The 22,543-nt window shown below is 43.3% G+C and overlaps 1 protein-coding gene across 2 annotated transcripts in view; it reads left to right on the top strand.

Moving 5' to 3' along the window:
- The window catches only part of SFMBT1 (Scm like with four mbt domains 1), a 72,345-nt gene that overhangs the window by 29,342 nt on the left and 20,460 nt on the right, over positions 1-22,543 (top strand). The window contains exons 1-9 of one of the 2 annotated variants that reach the window (XM_066326831.1): positions 3,460-3,865; positions 6,867-7,028; positions 13,226-13,320; positions 17,783-18,023; positions 18,397-18,485; positions 19,421-19,667; positions 20,378-20,475; positions 21,241-21,342; positions 22,200-22,350. In XM_066326831.1, the coding sequence (XP_066182928.1) occupies positions 7,001-7,028; positions 13,226-13,320; positions 17,783-18,023; positions 18,397-18,485; positions 19,421-19,667; positions 20,378-20,475; positions 21,241-21,342; positions 22,200-22,350 (1,051 nt within the window). In that variant the 5' untranslated portion in view covers positions 3,460-3,865; positions 6,867-7,000. Of the gene's footprint in view, positions 1-3,459; positions 3,866-6,866; positions 7,029-13,225; positions 13,321-17,782; positions 18,024-18,396; positions 18,486-19,420; positions 19,668-20,377; positions 20,476-21,240; positions 21,343-22,199; positions 22,351-22,543 lie in introns of those variants that run through there. The other variant, XM_066326832.1, reaches the window with a different exon arrangement.

Below are 22,543 nucleotides of genomic sequence, written 5' to 3'. Positions count from 1 at the left end.
GCACTCTGTTCTGTCTGGTTTCTTTATTTGGCCCATAACCCCCAACGTGCTTGTAGTCTACAATGCCGTGAAAGTAGATAAAGAGAGCAGAATAATGCTGGAGATTTTGCATTTCAAAAAGAAAAACAAGCCTTAAGGACTTGACAGAACTCCCAACTACCTTAAACGTTAGAGACAACTGTATTTAACAGCTCCTATTTGCCACCACTTACAAACAATGGAACTTTTTGGGCCACGCTATTGTGTGTTATTCCCCTGTCGAGTCAATGCTCTCTCTGTCCAGTGGCATTTAAATGAGCTGGGAATAGAGCTGTGAATTTTAACATTCTCACCTGGACTTAACCTGCAGTCCCATGGAAATTGCTTTACTGGCTGGGTAGCACAGCACGGGTTGTAAAAGCAGACAGTAGAGTCAATTTGTTGAGCTGGACCTGGAGATTGTTGAGGTGTGTTCTTTTGTGTGTTTGAAGATTCATTAACCAGGCTTCCCAGGTCTAGGTGTGTCACCTGGATCGTCAGGCAGATCCAGGCACCGAGTCAAGTCCTGGAAGCCACTGGACTTCAGACAGGGGTCGGGATTAGAAAACAGGCATAAATTGACCTAATCTAAGTGGAAAAGATAAACATCACGTGCGATATCAGCAAAATTTTGCTAAATTGGTGATTGTTCGTTGTTTTTTTCTGTGAGGTGCAATAGCTCTAAAGAAAGATCGAGTTAAAGAGGGGAGCACTGGTCGTGTTTTGTGACCAAATAGATTCTCCTTTTCTCTGGTAAATATTTTTATGCTAATAAAACGTATATTCCAGACATCTCTACATTTTCAAGGCAGAAAGGGCTGCCAGGCTGTAACCTTTCAGTCTGCTGCGAGGTCCCAGTTTATTTGACTGTGTAATGCCAGCACTTGCTGTGTTTAAGCTGACATGGGGGGCTCTGGTCCCCTGGTGCAGCATCAGCTGCAGGCGGTGGCCCCTGCCCTGTCCTGGTGACACAGCCACCCTGTCCCTGCACGGAGGGACCAGGAGCACAGCAGGATGTTGATGTCAGGGTGCATTGCACGGGCACCTGTCTGAGTCCTGGAGGTGTCTGTGCACAAAGAACAGCGATGTTAAACCCTGTCAGTAACTCTGGGTTTGCTGGTGTGGACAGAGTAGCCTGTGCTGGTGCTGCACACCTTGATGGTGGGCACTGGGTCAGAGCAGGGAAGCTGTCACAAACACAAGCCTTTTATTTTGAATAAACCCTTGGAGTAGAAATAATAGGCTGGTTGTTGCATTGCATTGCAGTGGTGCAGGCTGGCTTAGCATCTTCTGTAGGGGGGCTTGCTTGTGGATACTTCCATGGGGAAGGTGTGTGTTCCAGAGCCACACAACTCTCTGTAAGCCTGGACTGCTGCTGCTGGCAGTGGCCTGGATCCTCCACAGCAGGTTCTTTGCCCCTTTTATATCTTACAAGAATTTCTTTGAGAGTGTAAGAACAGAAGGTGTGTTCTTTGAATGCACTTCTCTGTGAGGAATCTCAGCGTTCCTGTTGCAATGGAATGGATGAACCTGAGCTCTCTTCTCCTGAAACAGATTTAGTGGAAGCAGCAGGGAGTTGTTAGGGCTACTGATCTGTGAGTAGAGATTTCGGCCTGGGTGTGAGAGAAGTTACAGTAAGTTTTAATAATGAATCTAACTCTGGTGTTAGTTCCTATTTGCATCTATATGCATATGTAATCTTCATGTTCAATGGTATCAGCAGAATTTTGGTGTTCAGATAAGACAACCTAAAAGAAATGTTGGTGGTCCTACCTGCATAAAAGGTGATTCAGTGGTTTGTTTGTCTTTGATAAATCCTTACAGAAGTAGGCAGATAAGCTGCGTTTTACAGGCCAGCTGTTTCATTTGTGTAAAAATAATGCTTTAAAGAACTGCTAGGCAGCCAAATGTTTCTGTTCCCCACATTGGGTGGGATAATTCCATCAGCAGCTATGACTAATGAAATGGGTAGTATTTTTATTGCTTTGTTATAAAGGCATCAAACTTTGTCTATCCATAATCTGTTTTGTGGGTCTTGCAGGTCTTGGAAAGATTTGGGGTGTGCAAACAGTACTCAGCCAAGGCCCCTGTGACAGGTAGTTTTCTTTCCTGCAGAAACACCTGAAATAGTTTTTTTTTTTTTTTCCTTGTCACAGAACAGCAATTAAAATGGTTCGAAAATATGGAATTTCGGCATAAATTAGAGATTGTAAGAAGCCTTCCACTTTGTCTTTTATTTGTGGGAGGTCAGGTACTAGGAAGGCTGCTAAAATACTTACTTTGTTTATACAATGAAAAGTTAGAAAATATCTAAAATGTTATCATGGCTTCCAGCTGGTAGGGACTAAATAAGAAAAGGCAAAATTATAAGGAAGGCCTTAAACCCTGTTTTTGACTCTAAAAGGCTTGGAGATCTAGGAGCTTGCATGAAGTATGAGACTCTGGAGACCATTTCTTGGAGAAGTAGGACCTCTGCCAAGGGCTCCAGCAGGGAGGATGGAGCAAGAGACAAAGACATAGATGTGTGTATAATAATACTTTGCTTCCCAAGAAAATATTTTTAATGTTTTGTCTGACAGAAGAGTTGATATGGTTGTTGAATGACAAAACCTGAGTCATAATCCATGCGGCAGCTGAGACAGAGGCTGGGTTTGTGGCTGCTCCTGCAGCGTGTCACTGGAGTTAAAAATCCCTCAGGTGGGGGGAGAGGAGATGGACAAAGGCTGGGTGGCTTTATACACCCCTGTGCTGGTGTCTCAGACCCTCCTGCAGCTCTCTGGTGAGCTGCTCACCCCAGTGCAGCAGCAGTGATCCTGCAGACACTTGCTGATCTGTGAATCTTAAACACTTCCTTCACAGGTATTTAATGATTTCTTACACCAGATGCTCTTCTGAATGTTTGTTTGCCTCTCTCAGCCCCGATTTCAAGGGTGAGATTTTTGTTCAGAGGAGGCAGAAATCTGCCATTGTGCCTGATGGAGGTGGTTGCTGATCTGCTGTGGCAGGTAATCAGCTGTATCCTTCCACTGAGCTGGCAGCAGTGCTTAGCCAGAGTCTCTGGCATTTTCCCCCAAAAGGATGGGACTGTTTTAAGGAAATGTACTGACCCCAGCGTGGGAGTTTGGGTATTTCTGTAACTGCGAGTGTTTTGCTGCAAAAGGGTGAATGAAACTCACACTGAATAGCTTGAGGATTCATTCTTTCCAGCACCGTTGATTTTGGTTCTGGTTGAGAAATTTGCACAATATATCTTGTTTTGTGCTGAAAACGCTTAACTAAGAGCTATGAAACTTGCCAGGATACCTGGAATACACTTCACAAAAATGTTTATGAATCAAGTACTGCACGTTGTAAGTTGAACCTAAAATTAAGCTAGCTCCTACTCAGATATATTATTGCATTGGATTCTTTCTGTGCTGTAGAATTTTAGTTTGGTTTTTTTTTTTTCTTAGCAAAACACTTTAACTTAAGTTGTCATCCGAGAAGGTCCTTTTTGACTTTGTTCTGTCAGCGAGGAGTCTCACTCAGGCTGGGAGGAGTCTCTGTGCTCTGAGCGGGTGCAAATGTGTTTTCCCAAGGGCTGATGATTTCGGTCCGGCTTATCTCCTAGGGCAGAGGACCCCATGCCACTGCATTTCCACCTTCGATCTGCTCAGACATTGATAAGATGTGTGGCCTGCGAGTCCCCAGCCGCACACAAATCCTGGTTCCAACTTGCTCCCCTTTTCCCCTGGAGCCACTGCCTCATCTTCGTGTAGCAAAAGCGGAGCTGTGAGACCTATATTGGTGACTGGCTGTACTGGCATTCGATTGGGAAAAAGGTTAAAAAGAAACGCTTGGAGTTGTGGTGGGCTTTTTTATTTTGGTGTTTGTGGTTTGTTTTGTTTTTGGAGTTTTTTGTTTGGGTTTTTTTTTGGTTTTTTTGGGTTTTTTTTTTTTTTTTTTTTTTTTTTTTTTTTTTGGTTTGTTTTGTTTTGTTTTTTTGGTTTGGTTTGAGGTTTTTTGGTGGTGTTGTTTGGTTGGGTTTTTTTTTTTTTTTTTTGTAGGCTATGGGGCTTGCTGGTTTCTGCAGCAGTAATAGAAGCAGAGGCCGATGAAGTGTGGGTTGGAGCTGCGGCTCTGCACGGCAGCATCAAGAATTGGGATTTTTGGGAGGGGGTTTGTGCCCTGTGGGTTGGAGCCCCGTCCAGCACAGCGGCGGGATCGGGCCCACCGTGAGTCCTAGGGAGAAAACATAGCTGCAGAAAGTCTTTAGAAGCAGTGCGGTGTGATTTCCCCTCCGAGGAAACACGCCGTGGCTGTTCCTGGAGGTGAGAAGCGGGAGGACACTCAGCCCTCTCCTCCACCTCCGGGGAGCAAAGGGAGGGATCTGCGCCTCCCCTGCTCCCTGGGCAGCAGGTTTCCGGAGCGGAGCTGCAGTCTGAAGGTGCTAAAGGAGCCCTGCCTTGTCCTGGCAGAGCTGGAACACGGGTCCTGCCCACCCCGAGAGCCCCGTGGTTGACCCGGGTTTCAGATAGATTTTCCTGGATGCCTCAGCATGAAGGAATTCGTTGGAACCTGACCCTTGCTGGAGCTCTGTCCTGAGGGGTGTCTCCTGTCCCCACTGTCTCCTGCGCCTTTGTTTTAAAATAATATTAAGCCTCAGACACCAGCTGATTTACTTTAATTCAATATCCAGCTTCTGTTTGATTTCTTTTCATATTCAAGTGAGCCATCTGGCTTTAATGAACTGTAACTGTTTTTAATGCTGCCTCCAGTTGCTAACATCTGAATATTTCATGTGCTGAAAGGAGATTTGAAATGCAGAAGTGAGACTGAAGAGTCCAAAGTATTTCCAAATCAGCTGTGTTCCAGCGGCACTTGTGCTCCACTTCCCCTGAGATTTATCAAAAGGTAATCTTTGGGGTGCCAGACTATGAGCAGCAGCCATGGTGGGTGCTAATTGCAAATGCTCTCAATTTTGTGTACATAAAACACCACAACTGCTTATGAAATCCTGAATAACAGCCCGACTTGACTTGGGCAGAATATCAATCAGCTTCAACGGGAGCTGCCAGTGTTTGGCATCTTCTAAATCAAAACAGCCTCTTTGGTGTCTGGAGTTGGTTTTGTGGGTTTGTTTGGGGTTTTTTTTGGTGGGGAGGGCAGAGTCCAAAATATTCTCATGTTGGGGAGAAAAAAAAAAAAGAAAAAAAAAAAAAAAAGGAGGATGTAGTTGCATCACATAGTTTAGTTATAGGAGCTGATTGAGAGCTGTATCCCATAAACTGAAAATAGCTTAATTGCAGTTAATTCTGAGTATACTTTGCCAAGGCTACACTATTCTAAAGCAGTGGCATATCCCCAGACTTGCTGGAATATGTGCTTTGCTCACAGCATTGCCTTTGTTTTGGCTTAGCACTGTGACAGCTGATAGACTTGGGATAGGCCATTACCAAGGCATGTTTTGATTAATGATTTAAAAGTGTTTTGTTGGTTAGTTCTTCTCTGTGTGCTGAGCATTGTGCCAGTTACGTCATCTTCCAGCACCACTTTTTAAAAGACGGACTAGATGGAAGCTCAGTCTGTGTAGGAGGAAGGTCTTGGGAGAGGATTGTCTGGAGCATGTGCTGGAGTTACTTTACCCTGCACTGATTTGTCCTATGAGCCTGGAAAAGTGAGGAGCCAGTGGAGAGTGAGAGTGGAGCTGGGTTGGGAGTTAATGTGACCCTGTAGGTACGTGCTGAGCACAGACTTTTGGAGCTGGAGTGGAGCAGGTTAGAAGCATATAGCAGAAATTGGCAGCTGGGTTCCATTCCAGACACATTCCTTTGAAGCTGTAATGAATAAAAGTTATTAGTATCTTCCACACAGTAGATTTTTCTGGCATTAAGCTGCCATTCAATAGGAGCTCTTAATGATAACTCTTGCTACTCTCAAAAAACTTTTATATTCACATGTAATGAAAATTTTTGAAGTTGGCTGTAGTTTTGATTGTACTCAAACTTTTTACATGACTGACTGGATATTTTATTCTATTCAAGTTTGTTGATTTATTTGTGTGTGAAGGAAGCTACCAGTGTTGTGTACCTCTAAGGGTTATCAGATAGTCTGCATAGCTGTACCAAACTCAAAATCAGAGACTTTTCAAATGTGTAGGACTTCCTTTTTATAAACCATTGTTATTCAAAATGTGTTCGTTTCAGAAGCACAGCTTATGTTTTTTAGAACCTGATTTTTAGTCCTCTATACTATTTCAGGTATCTCACTTAAATAAAGCAGGTACTTCACAGACATTCAACAAGAATGCAAAGGCTTTTTGAAATAACCTTTTTCTTACAAGAATTTTCAAGGCAATGATCTTAGTTTTATGGTTGCTCATCTCTTTGATTTGTATAAAGATGTCAGTCAAAATGTGTTATTTATAAAGAAGCATGTCACCTAAAGTCGTATTTGCTATCAAACTTTGCTTTTGTGGAGAATTTTGTAAAGAAGCAAAACTTGTGGTTCGCTGCCGATGAACTGGTGGGCTTGCTTTAAACATGTTTTTACTGATTTTCTACCATTCATAATGAAATAATTACTTAATTGTTCATAGGACTAGGTTTGTAAATTGGATATTGGGAAGAAGTGTTTCCCTGTGAGGGTGCTGAGGCCCTGGCTCAGGGTGCCCAGAGCAGCTGTGGCTGCCCCATCCCTGGAATGTCCAAGGCCAGGTGGGATGGCATCGTGGAAGGTGTCCCTGCCCATGGCAGGGGCTTGGAACAAGATCATCTTTGAGTTCTCTTCCAACACAAACCACTCTAGGGTTCTATCTTAAAAGTAGCCAGAAATCCCATGAAGGTTTTCTTACCAGTTGTTCCCTTTAGGTGTTTTCCAGGAACCCTTCTTGAATGTCTCAGCTGCTGTGGAAGGCGGGAGGTGACTCATGACCACCAAACAGTGACAGCCTTGGACTCCCCTGCTTCTGGCTGCTGGGAACAACCACTGGGCTCCTGTGGAGATGAATGGAGAACAGCAATATGATGCAGGTAACAGTCCAGCCCAGCTCCCTGGCCAGCTTTTCTAAAATATTAGCAATGTGGAAGAAAGGTGACCACAGTGAGTGTCTCATAGTGCATGTGCCTGGTGCTGTACTCAGGGAGAAAGTCCAGTCTCGCAGACTGTGGGTTACGTTCTGGCTGTGGGACTGCCAGGGCTGTTACTGCTCTGTATCGGAGCAGGGTGTATCACTGGCCTAAAGGGAAACAAAATCTGGCCCACCTTTCTTGGTGGTTGTGTTTTCAAGAAGCTGTAATTTTTCGTTTTTGTGGTACCACTATGAGATGGGCTTATGAAAAGCTTGGTGGTGTTAACACTTGTTATTTTAAGGCATTTATCTTTCAGAGTGGTTAATGCCTAGTTCTGTCCTTGTATTCATCTTAATATTTTGGCAAGCTTTTGCTGCTGGTTGAAAAAGTCAGATAACTGAAGCTGTTTGCTGCCATTGTAATCTGTCCTGTTTTTCTGAAGTGCCTTGGTGTGTCCTCTTTGATAGGTTAGGAATTGTGATATCAATTCCTAACCTCCTGCAGAGTGGTGTATTGTGATAAATCAGCTCAGGTTTTGGATAACATTGGAATACCAGGCCAGGAAGGGTGTTAGTCTGGGGTGGCTGGGAACGCTAACAGCTTTCTGAAATGGTTCTGGAATTGTGAGGGTAGGGACCATCCATTTTCTTTGTCTTGCCTGCCATGACTTGTCCATTTTCTCTGAGAAGGTCCCTACCTATTAAAGTTTATATAAAGCACTTTTTAATTTGTAATTATCAGTGTAAACAATTGGATCAAGATTTTATCTGAGTATTACTTTCCTTTGGTACTTGTCCAACAAGCTGCTCTTCTCATAGGACAATTCACTATTGGTAATTTTTGTACCTTTACTTTATGGAGAGCTAATTGTTGTCTGTGTTGCTGAAGAAATGTTAAACAATTTTAATCTATAGTGCTTTTTAGGAGACTGCTGTAGTCTGCTTTATGCTGAAATACGCTTTTTGATTATTAATTACAGCAAGTCAGTCAAGTTGTTGTCCATGTTGCATCCTCAAATAATCAAGAAAAGGCATCAGGGATGTGGGTGCAGAATTTCTCCTGGCACATGCAAATACTTTTTCCTTACCTAATGGAAACTGCAGGCTTCTGTCACAGTGGAAGGAGGGGAGAAGTGTGAGGAGTTGTTTACACGGTCAGCAGTGGGGTGTCCACAGGCTGTGATAGCACATCCCTGATCCTTAAAACCTTTATTGACATTTTTGCAACTTCCTCAAAAAGTGCCAGGTCACAGAGCCCTCTCTCACTGTGTGCTTTTGAATAGCTAAGGAAAGGTTTGATGCTGGTTTGCAATTACTCAGCAGCTATTTCCCTGAGCATCCTTTTGTGCCAGGTTTGAATACAGCAGGCTGTGAAGAGCAAACAGTAAGTTATGAGAGCTTTAGTTGCATTCACAGATCGTTCCCAGCAGATGCCTGTGTAAGCATAAGCACACTGCTTTTGTTGTGCCCTCTAATATTGTTTTCTAAAGTGCTTTTGAGTTACACCAGTCCAAACCACTGCTGGAACATTGCCTTCATATCCTTTGACTGGTATAATTTTCTTCCACTTAATAATTTGCAGCAGCTTTTGGAGATTCTCCTCTGTTTTCCTGTTTTACATCCAGGCTCTCTGGCTCCAGGAACCCAGACAGAGCTCAGGGTTGTTGGTTGTGATGCTCCCCTGCACTATGAGGGGAAAGGGCAACTTTTATTCTTGTCACAGTCTTTCCCAGCTCCTGAAATTCCAACCTGTCTTTATTTATTCATGGCCTCGCAGCTGGTGGAGATGAAAAAGATTAACTGTTATTAAAATCAGATTGAACTGTATCTACGTTTCAGGGTGAGAAACCTTTGTGTTAGCCTCACTGAAGTCTGCAAGACCTTCAATTGTGATGTACTTAAATGTCCAATGTGACAGTCTTCAACTAAATCACATTAAAGATGCATGAAAGTTATATGCTGTGAGAATTTAACTCACATTCAAAGATGAGAACAGCCTAGTGCAGACTGTTTCCATTTCAGATATTTTTAAGGGGTAACTTCCTTAATATTTCACTACATTCTCCAGTCCAAATGGTATAATTCCATATTCTTTCTCTAGCTGTATGTATCAGGGAGCAGCAGGATGTGATTTGTGATAAAATTCAGAAAGACTGAGTGTTCCCAATAATGCCAGTAGAAAGAGTGACAAAATGGGAAGTGATGCACCTGCCTAGGAAACTGCTGATGTTCTTATAGAGAATTTTCTCACCTCCAGAGTGGATGAATAATCTCTAGAGAACCTCTGTAGGACACTTCTCAGATTTTACTTAAGAAAATGTTAGCTTGATTTGAAAGTTCTTCTGACACAAACTGGTTGCATGGCAAGGCCAGAGAGATGGAAATTGTGTCAGGTTTCTTCCCCTGCCTCTGCCAAAGTTGTGCTTTGCCTCTGGGCTAATGTGCTGCTCAGTCATCCTGTCTAATACAGAGAAATAGTAGAATAGTAGAAAGCTGAATTCATTTCGGGCTTTTAAGTAGCAATTAAGGATATGGGGAGAAAGAGAAGAGTATGTGTACACCCATGCAGAATTAGATGAATAAATTGTGCTTTGGAATCAAATGCATTAAATATGGTTTTGCTTGTTGTCATCTGTCACACTGATTTGCAAGGTTTCTCACAGTAGCAAGAACCTCTGCTGTAAATGTCTGAGGTTTACTGAACATTCTGAACTCAGACTGATCAGAGTGTTTAATGCAGACATATGGCCCCTCAGGAAAGTGGCTTCATTAAACAGGTCCCGTGTCTCCAAGGATCTGCTAACCTGAGGATGGAGCTGTGCAAAAAATACCAACAGGGCAGTTCAAAGGCTTGAGTTAAGCAGGGCCTGCTCTGCTGCCACTGTCCTGCCAATAAAACCAGAGAAGTGATGGGATTCTGGCTCTCAAAGCCTTACCAGAGAGATGGTCCTTCTGCATTCAGGTGTTGAAAAATAGAGACTGGTTTCAGGGTTTTTTCTTTGTTTATGTAGTCCTACCACAGGCCATCATTAAAAAGCTAACTTACTGCTCACTGTGAGTCCTCATACAGCATTTTTGCTGTGAGCTTTTCCTGTTCCACATTGCTCCAGAAGGAGCTGTGCTAAATAACCTGGGGTGCTGTGGCAGGTTTGTGAGAAGCAGCAAAGAGGATGGCTCAGACCATTGCTAAGCACAGCCCTCAGCTGGGTCAGCCTCTGAAAAGGAGGAAAATGCCCAGCTCTGTGCTCAGTTGTGGAAGTGGGAGACTGCTCACCTCAATTGTAAAACCTTTAAGTGTAAACACAAGCTGAGTTCAGCTTTTGTGAATGAACGAGCAGGGGAAGTTGGGAGTGCTTTTTGCAGAAGTTTTTAAAAAATCCCTCTGACTAAAGGAAACTCCCTAAAAGAAAACTGTAAGGGTATTTAATTTGCCATGAGTGTTTATAGGGATTTATGGTGGGTTTGTTGTTGTTGTTGGGAGTTGGGAGGGTTTTTTTGCAGGGGGTGCGGGGAGGGGTGGTTTTGATTTTTGGGGTGGTTTTTTTGTTTGGTGATTTGGTTTGTGGTGGGGGGGTATTTTGGTTTTCCTCTGAAAAATGGCTTTCTGGTGAGCTTTTGGCTGTGCTGGTGAAGTGTGGGTACTGAGTGAGCCCTTCTCACCGCAAGGGAAGACTCCTGTGGATGTGGGACAGGCTGCGGGGTGACACAGGAGCTGCGCTGACCCGGCCGGGAATGGCTTTAGCCGCACTTAAAGGCAAAAGGGTCCTGGAGCAGGCGGCAAACCGGCTTTCCTGGGAGCTCCTTGTAGCAATTAAGTGGCAACATAAGTTACTAATTGACCCTTTCAGTGTGTGAAGTGACCTGTGCCTCATTTAAGGAGCTTAACTGCCCCGCGGCAGCTATCTGATGATAACGGGGCTGGGGGCGGCCGCGGCTCCTGCGGCATTCCCGGAGCGCTGCCTCGGAGCGGCCACGCCGCTGCTTCCCTTCGCACACAGGGTTACATCAGGAAAATGCAGGACCTGCGTTTTGGGGCTGGACAGGAGTGCGGTATGTTGCTGCAGTGATTTTTTTTTTTTTTTTTTAATGGTTTTCTTTGGGTGGGAGGAAAATTAGAATTCGCTCCTGGGTCTGATGGACCAGAGCTGGCGTTTGTTCCCTTTTGATTCTGAAGCTGTGAACTTTAGCGTTTTTATGGTCATATAAAAATTAAATTATGTTTAAATGAGTTGAGGAATCTTAATCTATTTTAACAACATTTTGCAATGAAATTGTTTTTCTTAGAATGGCTTGCATCCAAAGCTTTGATCAGCTCCACCCTAATCTGCAATCAACTGTGGTCTGTACATTAACATTTTATTCTCTAAAAAAATTTCTACGTAAAACTCTTTTATTTATTTCTCCAGGTAATTTTTTCTATCCGTTAAAAATTATTCCTTAAAAGTGATGGTGATATTCAAGCCCTTAATCTTTTGAGCTCTTGGGCTTATGAAAGGCCAAAATAACCAGCTGTGGTTGGTTAAAAACAGACAAAGTTGGGTTCTGGACAGATAAGAGCCTATTTTAAAATAGATAATGTCATCAGCAAACAACAGCTAACTGAATATCCATGTTTTTGTTTTGGGAAGTGATAACTCCTAGAGTCACAATGAAAAGTCAAAGATGAGTTTAACCATCAGTTCGAAGATAAAACAAACCTATTAAACTCAAGACTTGTAGGTTTTTAGTCTATTTAACAGATCTCAGACTTTTGAACAAATATTTGCCTTTCTATTGGAGGACTGGGAATTGTCCCAAAGCATACTTAGCAGGTTGTTAGCCTGTCCAGGGCTCTGATAAGGGCATGTGGTGGTAATTAATTATTTTTCTTTTTATGTGTAATGTTTCTTACTCCAACTACTGCTGCTTGAAAGATCAGTTACTGCCTGTCCTAGGGAAGGCACAGGGTGGAGGAAATGCCGGTGTCCTGTAACCTTTGCTGAGCTCTCCTTGGGCTTGTGATACACAGATCTCTCTGTTTTCAAATATAAACACGGCATCATGTTTCCTGGTCCTGAGAGAGGGAAAGCTCTCTTGTTCATTCATAAATACAGCTATGGTGCTGATGGTGCAATCAGGCCTGAAAATAAAAATGAAAGCTCTGCTCTTGTGTGCTGTCACTGCCGCCCCGTTTTGCTGCTGAGCCTCGTGTGTTGAGGTTAAAAATGCTGCTTGCATGGGCTGGGATCCTCCCCGACCATCTCACTATGTTCCTGCAGGAAAAACAACTCTTGGCTGCCTGCTGAACCAAATAGGGGACCTGAAATCCAGCCCTGTGCTGGCTTGGTGTCTTTTTAACAAAGTGGGTCCATGTTGGAGAAAATGGGAATAGGAGAGGAGCAGGGAAGAGGGCCAAGCCAGAACTGAAGGGGCAGACCAGGGCTGGGGTACAGGCTTGGCAATAATAACAGAAAATTTGACTAATTTGTAGTGTTTATTACAGGTGCTTGCTTTCCTAACAGCCTGAGTGGCCTTTGAACTGTGGTTTTGAGTGGTTTTAGCACATTTATTCTTTAAATGCATCCCATAATGAGGTTTTCTTGGTCTAAGGAAGCTGTTAGACTTTATGAGCTGAGTTTTTAAAGTGACCAAGTTGAGTCGACTTTATTTAAGTTATGTTTCAAGTTGGTTTCTTTAGAATTACCCTGAATTCCTCTCTTTGGTTTTGGTGTTTTAGAATAGCTGAATGCATACTATCTAACTTTAAAAGAGCACAGTCATATTTCAAAGGTTTTTTAGACTTACTTTTCAGGTTTCTTACTAGTGGTGTTGCTCTTTCCTGGGTGGTTTTTAATTTAAAACGCCAACAGTCCAGTGTGCCTGCAGTTCTGAGTCTCTCATATTTGTTGATACAAATGCAGAGCTCATCTGCCTACCTTTCCCTCTCACAAATTGTAAGAAAATTTGTGCTAAACCAAAATCCTCAGGATTTCACTGTTTTCCAGACCAAGTCCAGCTAAAAAGTGCTGTTTGCAGGCAACAGGCCAAGTAGTGTTGTCCATTTCTTGAAATGTATTCACTGCACCTTGTGTACTCTGTCATTTGGAAATGAAGTGGGTTTTGCTGTGGTTTGTAGCAGCCTAAAGCTACTGAATTACAAGTGTTTGGCTTCTCTTCCAGATGCTGGTTCCAGTGTGGAAGAAATGGAATTCAACTGGGATGAGTATTTAGAAGACACAGGAGCAACTGCAGCCCCCCATGGATCTTTTAAACATGTGAGGAAGGGAGTGTGTGTGTGTGTGCTTAGCATCTCCTGCATTGTTTCTTTGATTCACTAAGTATTCAGGGTTACTGTGAAAAAGTTGCTGCTCTCAAATTTGGAACACTAACTAGAATAATGTTTTTATAGAGAAATGCAATTTAACCTCTTTGTTATTGTTTCTTGTCTTCCTCTCTGTATGTAGCACAGGGTAACCCCACCCACAAGTGCTGAAATCTAAGGAGTTAAGATCTTTTCTGCACCAGGAGATAAGCCTGGTTTTTCTCAAGAAGCTCAAAATATTCAGTCTCTTTCTTCTTTTGTTGATTGCTCCTGCTATGGAGGTGTATCTTTAGAAAGCTGGTGGCAGAATAGTTCTTGAATAGCAGAATTCAAATGTGCTCTCAAAGAAGGCTTTAATGGCAGACCTCAAGGAGGCAAGGAGAGAACAACAGCTCTGCCAAACACCTGACTGTAGTAGTTAGAAAACTGACTAGCATAATTGCTGATCACAGGCTTAATGAATAGGATGAAGCCTTGAAAAGCCCTTGTCTTTTCCCTTGGACTTCTTAAATGTTTGCTGGTGAAGTCCTGGAGAGCACTGTCCCATTGGGGGAGATCTGAATGTGAAATCTGCCTTCTTGTACAGGGTCCTCAGTGGAGGTGAGCTGTACAGAGCTGGTGTCCAAACCTGTTGGTTCTCTTCCAACAATTAAAGCACCTTCCAGACTGCCAGACTGGTGACTGTATGTGACACATTGCTTGGAAGACACCCTGTGGTGCTCAGGCTTTTGGGTCCAATGCCGTGACTTTCAGTATGAGAACTTAAATCAGCAGGAAAACAGACTGAGGTCTGTTTGTGAAGGATCACAAAGCATTTTGAGTCCAAGGGTAACCTGGAGTAATGAAGGCTATTAAATAATTGTTAAAATATGTCAGTTGTGTTAGTAGTAAAGATGCACAGAAAATACAGACTTCACAGAGGCTGTTAGAACACTGGGATGTAATTGTAAGTTTTTTGTTCAAAGTAAAAATTCAGGAATCTCATTTCTGAGGGGAAGGGGACTTTATTTTCCCTGAGTGTGCAGAGGCTGTAGCAAGAGCCAGCTTAGTGTGGTGGTGTCCATGCAGCTCCCACTGAGGGCACAGCATGGAACCAGAGCAGTGGCATTTTGCAGTAATACAGGGACTGGTCTGTCTCTTCTGGTGTGATTTACCTCACTGGATCTTTTGAAGAGGCCTGCTGTCATAGCTTGGACACTATACAATTAACTGTAACTCCAGCTTTACAGCAGTGGCCAACTGGATTTTGTTAGTTAGCAGGAGACACACTTGGAAATACACACTGCACCTGCACGAGCTCAGCTGTGTCAAGTCTGAGGTCTGGTGGCTGTGGCCATGGTTGATAAAAATACAATTAGGTTTTTAAAAACCTCCACATTTTGTGTTGCTAACAATCCCTGCATGTGAGGAACACAGTGCAGTTTTGCTGATGAGGTGACATGGTGATGGAGAGTGGTTTGGTGAGCAGGTGTGGGCAAAGCCTAGCCCCTTTGCCCCACTGCCCTGGGGGGCCTGGACCTCTGCAAGGAGGTCATCAGTGAGTGTGGAAATAGATGTCTGCATGTCCAGAACGGAGCTATTGGGCATTTTCTACCAGAGCTCCTTAGAAATTGTCTAGAGACCAGTGTTGATGTTCTCTGTAATAAGCTTGGCATAAAATTCTGAGAAGTTGTTGCTGGCACTGAGTTGACAGGCAGAGGGAGGAGCATATTTATATCAGAGTCTTGCTGTTAATAGAGATGCAGGAGTGCAGGGTCACATGCTGGGGGTTTCTGGTCCATTAGAAGGTAGCTGTTGGAAAAGGTGGAGTAGAGAGCCTCACTGCCTCCCAGTGGAGAGTGACAGGCTGTCTTTGTGACAGAGCATTGAGACAAGGTTAGTGTGATCCCAGGATACATCAGATGAGTGATTTTCAGTGGAGGGCAGGCAGGCATAGGTGTGCCTGTGCTGGTGATTGTGGTCCCTCCAGCTCAAATCCATGGTTCCAGTTTCTTGACTTTGGGAATGACATATTTTTATAAACCACCATTAGGAGAGCTAACAAGCTTTATTTAAAAAAAAAAAACCAAAAACACAAGAGTGGAAAAATCTGAGCTGAAGAATAGCGTTGGCAGAAGAGCAAATGAACATATATGATAAATTAGTTAATATAAATGCATTTTTAAGTGGAACTGTATGGTTTTAGTCTGGTTCTTTTTAAATGCTGAAGTAGTGAGGTCCCGTTGTGGGTGAGAAATACCTAACTCATGTTGTAGGGGAATACATGGTCAGGTTAAGAATATGTAATCCATGATTACACAGCTTGTGTTAGCAAAGAACTGGACTTGCTGATGGGAGAAGTGGCTTTCTATATTTGTATGCTTATACTAATTCTGGAAGTTTTGCCTTGCTATGGGTAAGATGCCTTAGAAAATTTAAGCCACTTCTCAAATTGTGTTCTAATGTTTAATTTGTTAGCATTTTAAATATGAAGCAATATCAAGATTAAAGTCACTGGCCTAAAATGTATCAGGAAAAAGGACCTACCAAAAAGCTGAGCTGTCATGAATGCTGGTGTTGTTGTCCCCCAAATCTAAATACGTTTCCTCTAAAACTGAATGCTCTTTTTTAATTCCTTTCTGCCCTTTACAACATGTGTGTGACCATGAAAAACGGGTTGGTGTTCAGCATCACCTGAACACATGTATTGGCTGTGTGTTCTTACATACTCTTAACCCTTTTCATCTGTTCCTTGTAATCCCCCTGAGAACTGAGTCTCATCCTTGGGTCCGGCTTGTGCCGCAGCAGAAACTGGGGGATCACCTGATGGGAAGGGGGATGAGGGTTGGAGTCACAGCTCCTGGGCAGCTCAGCTGCCCTCTCAGAGCCAGAGCTCCCGAGGAGATGCTGTGGGGTGCCATCCTGCCCTGCTGGCCTGGGAGCCCCTGGAGAAAGGCTCAGTTTGCTGTGCTCCCAGGAAACAGCCCGGGGAGCTCGGGAGAGGCACCTGGCTGCAGGGAACGCTCCTCCTGCTGCTCCTGCTTTTGCTGAAACCTGCTCTCCCTGCCGTGGGGCTTTGTAGAAAGATCAGGTATAGGGAGCAGCACAGATTGCCCAGTTCTTCAAATGGTACGTTGAGCTTGAGGCTTTTCTCGCAGGAATCAGAACATCAAGTTTTTGGGAATATCTCTTCAGCGAGACAACTGTCTTTTTTAAGTGACACCCTCTATAATACCACTTCAAAATGCCTGCAGGTACTGGGTACTGCTGATTAGGTTTTTAAGAAGAGATTTCTCCAAGTAAATGGTATTAACCCGAAGGATATGAACAGTTAACGCAAACATATGCTTTTCTTTCTGGTGTAGTTCTCTTACTTTTATTTTTAGCAAACCAGTATGTGCTGGCTGATGAGACTATAATAGCTATGGCAGTTACTGTCAGCACAGAACTGGGAATAAATACCCCAGAAAATATCTGTTCCATCTGCATCATACTGAAAGCCTTTCTTGTAGTTGCTTCAAAGAGGAAATGGAACTTGGGGCATCTTAAAAAAGAAGGAAAACACGAGTTACAGTCAACTGAGAAGAGGGAATTGACATGTCAGAGTTTTAATTAGGACTGAGGTCCTGGAATTAAGCATAGATCAGAACATTCTATGGAGAGAGCAGAACAGGGTCTCTCTGCTCTTTTGGGATTATCTGAGTTAGGAGAAGTTGGGGATATGAGAAACTGAAGGTGTTGTCTTCTCTTTTAAGTCTCCCATTTCAGTGTCTCAGTCCTGGGCAATCAGATTGGTCGCCTGCACACAGCACACTCACATACAAATGGAGCACTCCTGGTGTTTGGTGCTTTATTGTTGTCAGAGCATGAAGAATACAGACTGATTATGTTCCATGCAAATTATGTAACAGTGCTGTGTATAGAATTATTTAGGTTCTTGCATGGAGATGTTAAAAATCCTTATTCTGCACTTTGTGCAGGTTTGTGACTTCTTAGATGAGCATGGTGGAAGAGATAGGTACTGTTACCTAAGGCATGTGTATGTACTTTAAATGGGCTTTTTGTCCAAGGAGCTTGAATGCCACAGTTTAAGACAAGTCAAAGCTGTGGTGCTGAGTTTGGCATTTAGTTTTGCTCAGGTTGACAGCCCAGCTATGAGTGGGAAAGCCTTTCAAAGATGCAGGAATGTATTGTCCGGGGCAGAAAAATGAATGGCACAGTATTGCTTTAAGCTTGAAAAGATACTCTGAAATGCAAAGAAGATTTCATTAATGATGATTCCAGTTTGGGTCCCATAATGTGATAGAGCTGTTTCTCTGAAGAGACTGGGTGCCATTTGCCTTGAGTTTTTTTGCTAACAAACTTGTCTAAATTGTTCTGTTATCCAGCAAAGTTTCTGAGAGGTGCTCAGATGTGATGATCTTCTTCCTCTTCAGGTGGATACAAGTTTACAGAACGGTTTTGCCCCCGGCATGAAACTAGAAGTGGCTGTCAAGTCTGACCAGAACACCTACTGGGTTGCCACCATCATCACCACGTGCGGGCAGCTGCTGCTGCTGCGCTACGACGGCTACGGCGAGGACCGCAAGGCGGACTTCTGGTGTGACATCCTGACTGCTGACCTGCACCCCATCGGCTGGTGCCAGCAGAACAAGAAGGTTCTCAAAGTGCCTGAAGGTACCAGCTCTGTGTGCAGAGACAGGGGAACACGCCAAGGGCTGCTGCTGTCCTGTGTCAGCCGGGCAGGCAGCCTGTGTAGCTGCTGTGGTGTGCTGGTGCTGTGGGGGCAGGCTGATGTTATCTGCTGTGTTTTCCTGAAATTCCATGACAGAGATTTGTGGTTATCTTAATCATCACCCACCAAAATCTACTGCTTTCACATTTGCTCTAAGGTTTGGGTTTTATTGTTGTTTCTTTTTTTTTAAGTTGTTACCTGTGTGTGGCAGATTCTCTTGAGTTAGGCAGCGCAAGGGTGTGGTAACACCTTGTGTCTGTATGATCTCTGTCTGGCAGGAAAAATCACAGTCTTTCTCTTTCACTCTTTGCTTAGGGATCAAGGACAAGATACCTGACCAGGAGGAGTTCCTTCAGCGGGTGCTGAAAGGGGCCTGCAGTGCCCCTGCTAACCTGCTGGAAGGGGTAAGTGCTGCAAGGGGCTGCGTGCTGGGTTTTGTCTTGGCTTTGCCCTTCATCATTAAGGAGACCTTATTTGAATTGTCAATTTAATTCCCTTTTTAAGTTTAGGGAAAACTGTAATACTGTAATATGCTGTTGACCCTAGAGTTTCACTCTCTAGTGTTTCCTATTTACAGTATTTAATTTTTGTAGTGTTGTCCTGAAATGTATCTGTTGCTGCAGGTTTGGGTTGTTCATTAATCCTGGCAAAAGGAAGAGCTTTTCCAACTCCCTGAGGTTTCAGTCTTCTTCCTATTCTGTTCCTCCTCCATACAGCTCTAAGAAAATAATGCTTTATTTATCTGGCTTTCATATTGTCTCCTTTCTCAATTGACTCCTTTCACTTTGCATTGCTTTGTTTTGGCATTTTTTACTAACGGTCACGTTATTGTTTCACTTAAATATTACATCTTTGCCAGTGAAGAACCAAATTTTTATCCCCTGCTCTGCACTTGAAACAATATCTGCACCTTATATCAGCGTCTGGTAATAAAGTGCAGAACATAATGGTTTTAGGAAAATGCTTTTGACATCTTCATTACAGCTAACAGTTCTGTCTGTATGTTTCTGTCTAGTCATCTTTGTATGCTGAATGACTCAGTTTTAGAAAGAGATTATTCATGTTTCCTTCAGACCTGGAATATATAAATGATAATACGTCTCAAAATGATAATGAGGACTGAAGTGAAATGTGTGACTGTGTACAGGCAGTGCAGAAGCTCTGACACAAACACCAGCAGTTCTGAACATTGTCACTTCTGACTTGAGTTAGGAAGCGACATGGATTTCTGTACTTCTGTGTTTATGCTTTATTTATGCAGACAAAATGCCTGTAAAGAGGTGGGAGTGCGGCATTTGTTTCATTCTGTTGTACAGAATAATTTATATTCTTTTTGTAGCTTCACAGAGGGAAAAATCCATTGGATCTCATCGCACCCGGCTCCCGACTGGAACTGCAAAACATCCAGGATTCCTTGGAGGCCTGGATAGTCAATGTGGTAGAAAATGTTGGTGGGAGGCTGAAGTTGAGATATGAAGGCCTGGAGGATTTGGACAAATTTGACCAGTGGCTCTTCTATTTGGACCCTTTCCTTCACCAAGTGGGTTGGGCAGCTCAGCATGGATACAGCCTGCAACCACCTTTAGGTACTTGACACCACAGACCTTGTGTGTAGCGATTAGAGGGTGGAGGCTGCTGCTTTAGTGCTCTGAATTGTCCTCCTGGGTGCATGTGGTGGTCACATAATCCGTGTGATCTGTCCACTCCTGTACCTAATAAAATGTAGGTGAAAGGCACAAATGATCCTACAAGACTTTTCACCCACTTTTTCTAAAGCTGCTAAATGCTTTTTGCCTGTCAAAGCTTTCCTCCTGTTTGTGCAAAGGAAAGGAGTAACGAAGGGATTGCCTTCATGATTTGGTTATTTTTGGTATGTTTGTTTTCCTGGAGTGGAAAAAGTCTTATGGTTTTAGAGTACTGCTCAGCAGGAGGTTTTGTGCTTGAGAACCTCAAGCCTACTGGACTGATTTCAATGGTGTTTAAAGATATAAAAATGTCCCTTAAGAGAAGGAGCAAGTGCATGGAAGTGGAAGCAGAGGCTGGGACAGATGGACACATCTTTCAGGCATGTCCATGTCAGGGCAGGTCATCAGAGGAGGGGAGCAAAATGTGGCAGAAACACAAAGGGAGACTTGTGAGCTCACTAGTGATGTAACGTGTTTCCTGATGAGGGGAGACATTGGGGTAAAGAATTTGTCAGTTTAGAGGGGCACGAATAAAACTTTATTGCTATGTGTTCTGAGAGAAAAGAGGAAGAAAAATGACTACTCACTCTTTCCCTCTCTTTTTCCTCAAGCCATTAGGTCCTTGAGGAGTGAAGCAGATTGGCAAGAGATCCTGAAGAAGGTGAAGGAGGAGGAGGAGGAGTCATCTGTTCCTACAGATCTTTTTAAGGTAGTTTAATGCTGTGGATGATACCATGGAAATGCTGTATTCCTGATAAATGATTCAGAGAAGTCAGTCACTCAAAGTTTTCCTCATTTACTTCTGTAGGTTTTTAAAATTTATTTCCTTTCTCTCTCTGGTTAAAAATGTAATTATAAGGGAGAATAATCATACTGGTATCAATTCTTGTTAAGTTAGATAATGCACCCATCACAGTTACGTGAGTCGTTAGTTGTCATGGTTCACATGTTTAATCCTTCAGGTTCTTAGTTCATTTTTCTCAGCTTTGTTTGGACCCATAAATAGAAGTAGAGGTCCTGTTACTCTTGAATTTGTTGGGTCATGTACAGAGCAGGATACAGATAATTCTGGAGCAGGAGTTCTGTTCTGCAGGTTTCTGTTAGACTGGAAATGGAGGCCTGTGTAGTTCTCATTTAGTGTAGTTCATGAGGAGTGCTAAAGGTTACAGGGAAAAACCTCAAAACATTTCTGTCAACTCATGAGACCACTCTGTATTATCAAATCTTGCTTCTGTGTGGAGAATGTCAGAGGAAGAGGTCACAGGGACTCAGTTTCCTAAAACTCACCAAGAACTGTCTGTCTCAGGGGACATTGTTGGCCTTTTCATTTAGAGAAGTTGCCGATACTTGGACATGTTGATTTCTTAGAATGAACTGATAAAAACTCCTTAAAAACTTGTCCTCTTCAGTTGATTTATGCATCTCTATTTTGACGGAGGAGGGCAGGTAATCACAGCAACACTTCATTTTCCAGGATAAACCTGTGATCGGCGTGCACTCGTTCTCTGAAGGCATGAAGCTGGAAGCTGTGGACCCCATGGCTCCCTTTGTTATCTCCCCTGCTACAGTTCTCAAGGTACCAGGGTTCTTTAACCAGTCCTGCTAAAATTCAGTTCTACTGCCACTTCTGTTCTTAAATGCTCAGGGAATTCTCATTAACTGGTTATCTTAAAATCTTGTGCTAGTTTTCAAATGAAGTGTGTTGAATGTCTACCTCAGGAGACAGGCTGCCTGATAAAACAACTGCTGATGGTAAAGCCATTGGATTTCAATGGAGGGGAAAAGTTCCATAAAGATAGAAGCTCAAAAGATCAAGAGATGAAAATTATCAAACTCAGTTTTTTAAAATTTGGTGTAGCCCCTCCTGATCTGAGTATCCATCTGAAGACAGTTTTTTGGGGTTTTGATTTTGCAAAGATTATGTCATTACTGTGTACACATGACATTTAGATGGCCTGATTTCCAAACAAGGGGTTTCAAAGTTGAAATGAAAACTCTCCCACATGATCAGATGTTACTTTTCTTGCTATTTGCTTGTCCTGCCCCTATTTACTTCAGGAGTGTAGTGGGCTTATTTGTGAGAGTCCATGCCGGGACACAGTTCAGCCTTGTTGAAATAAGCAGTTTCTTATGGAATAGTAAGAAGACCACAAATGCTAATTTCTGCGCATTTTTCATGAGAAAATTCTCTGAAGCACTTGATCACCTTACCTTTCTAAGTGCTCAGACATAAAGTTTCGTTATTTATATTTGTTGTTTCTGGATAAAACAGATGAGTTTATGAACGCCAAAGATCCTTTTAATTTCACTTCCTTTGTAACCCTCACAGTATTTCAAGCTAAAAGGGTTTCCATCAGGCAGTGTTGCTGTTTAATAAAGTTACCAGAATCTGCGTCTCACAGGAGCCCGTGGTTCTCTTTTGGCTGACTCCAGGTGTACAATGACAAATATTTCCTGATAGAAATGGATGACCTGAGACCCGAGCGTGCGGCCGGCCAGCGCTACGTCTGCCACCTCAACAGCGCCGGCATCTTCCCGGTGCAGTGGAGCCTCAAGAACGGGCTGCACCTCAGCCCACCCCCAGGTATGTCTGTGCAGCCTCCTCCTGGCTGCTGCTCCTCCTCCTGTGTCTGCACAGCCTCCTCACACGGGGCACCGTTTGCCGAGATTTCGGCGTGTTGTCACTGAAGGCTAAAAGCTGGGTAGTTGTAAAAGAAGCCCTTTATTGCATTGTTATGTCAATCCTGGGAAGGCAAAGTTATCAGAGTCTGCAGCAG

This window comes from Sylvia atricapilla, chromosome 11, assembly GCF_009819655.1.
Source record: "Sylvia atricapilla isolate bSylAtr1 chromosome 11, bSylAtr1.pri, whole genome shotgun sequence".
NCBI classification, from domain to species: Eukaryota; Metazoa; Chordata; class Aves; order Passeriformes; family Sylviidae; genus Sylvia; species Sylvia atricapilla.
Note: the sequence above shows the minus strand (reverse complement) of the source record. Positions and strands in the feature narration are given on the sequence as shown.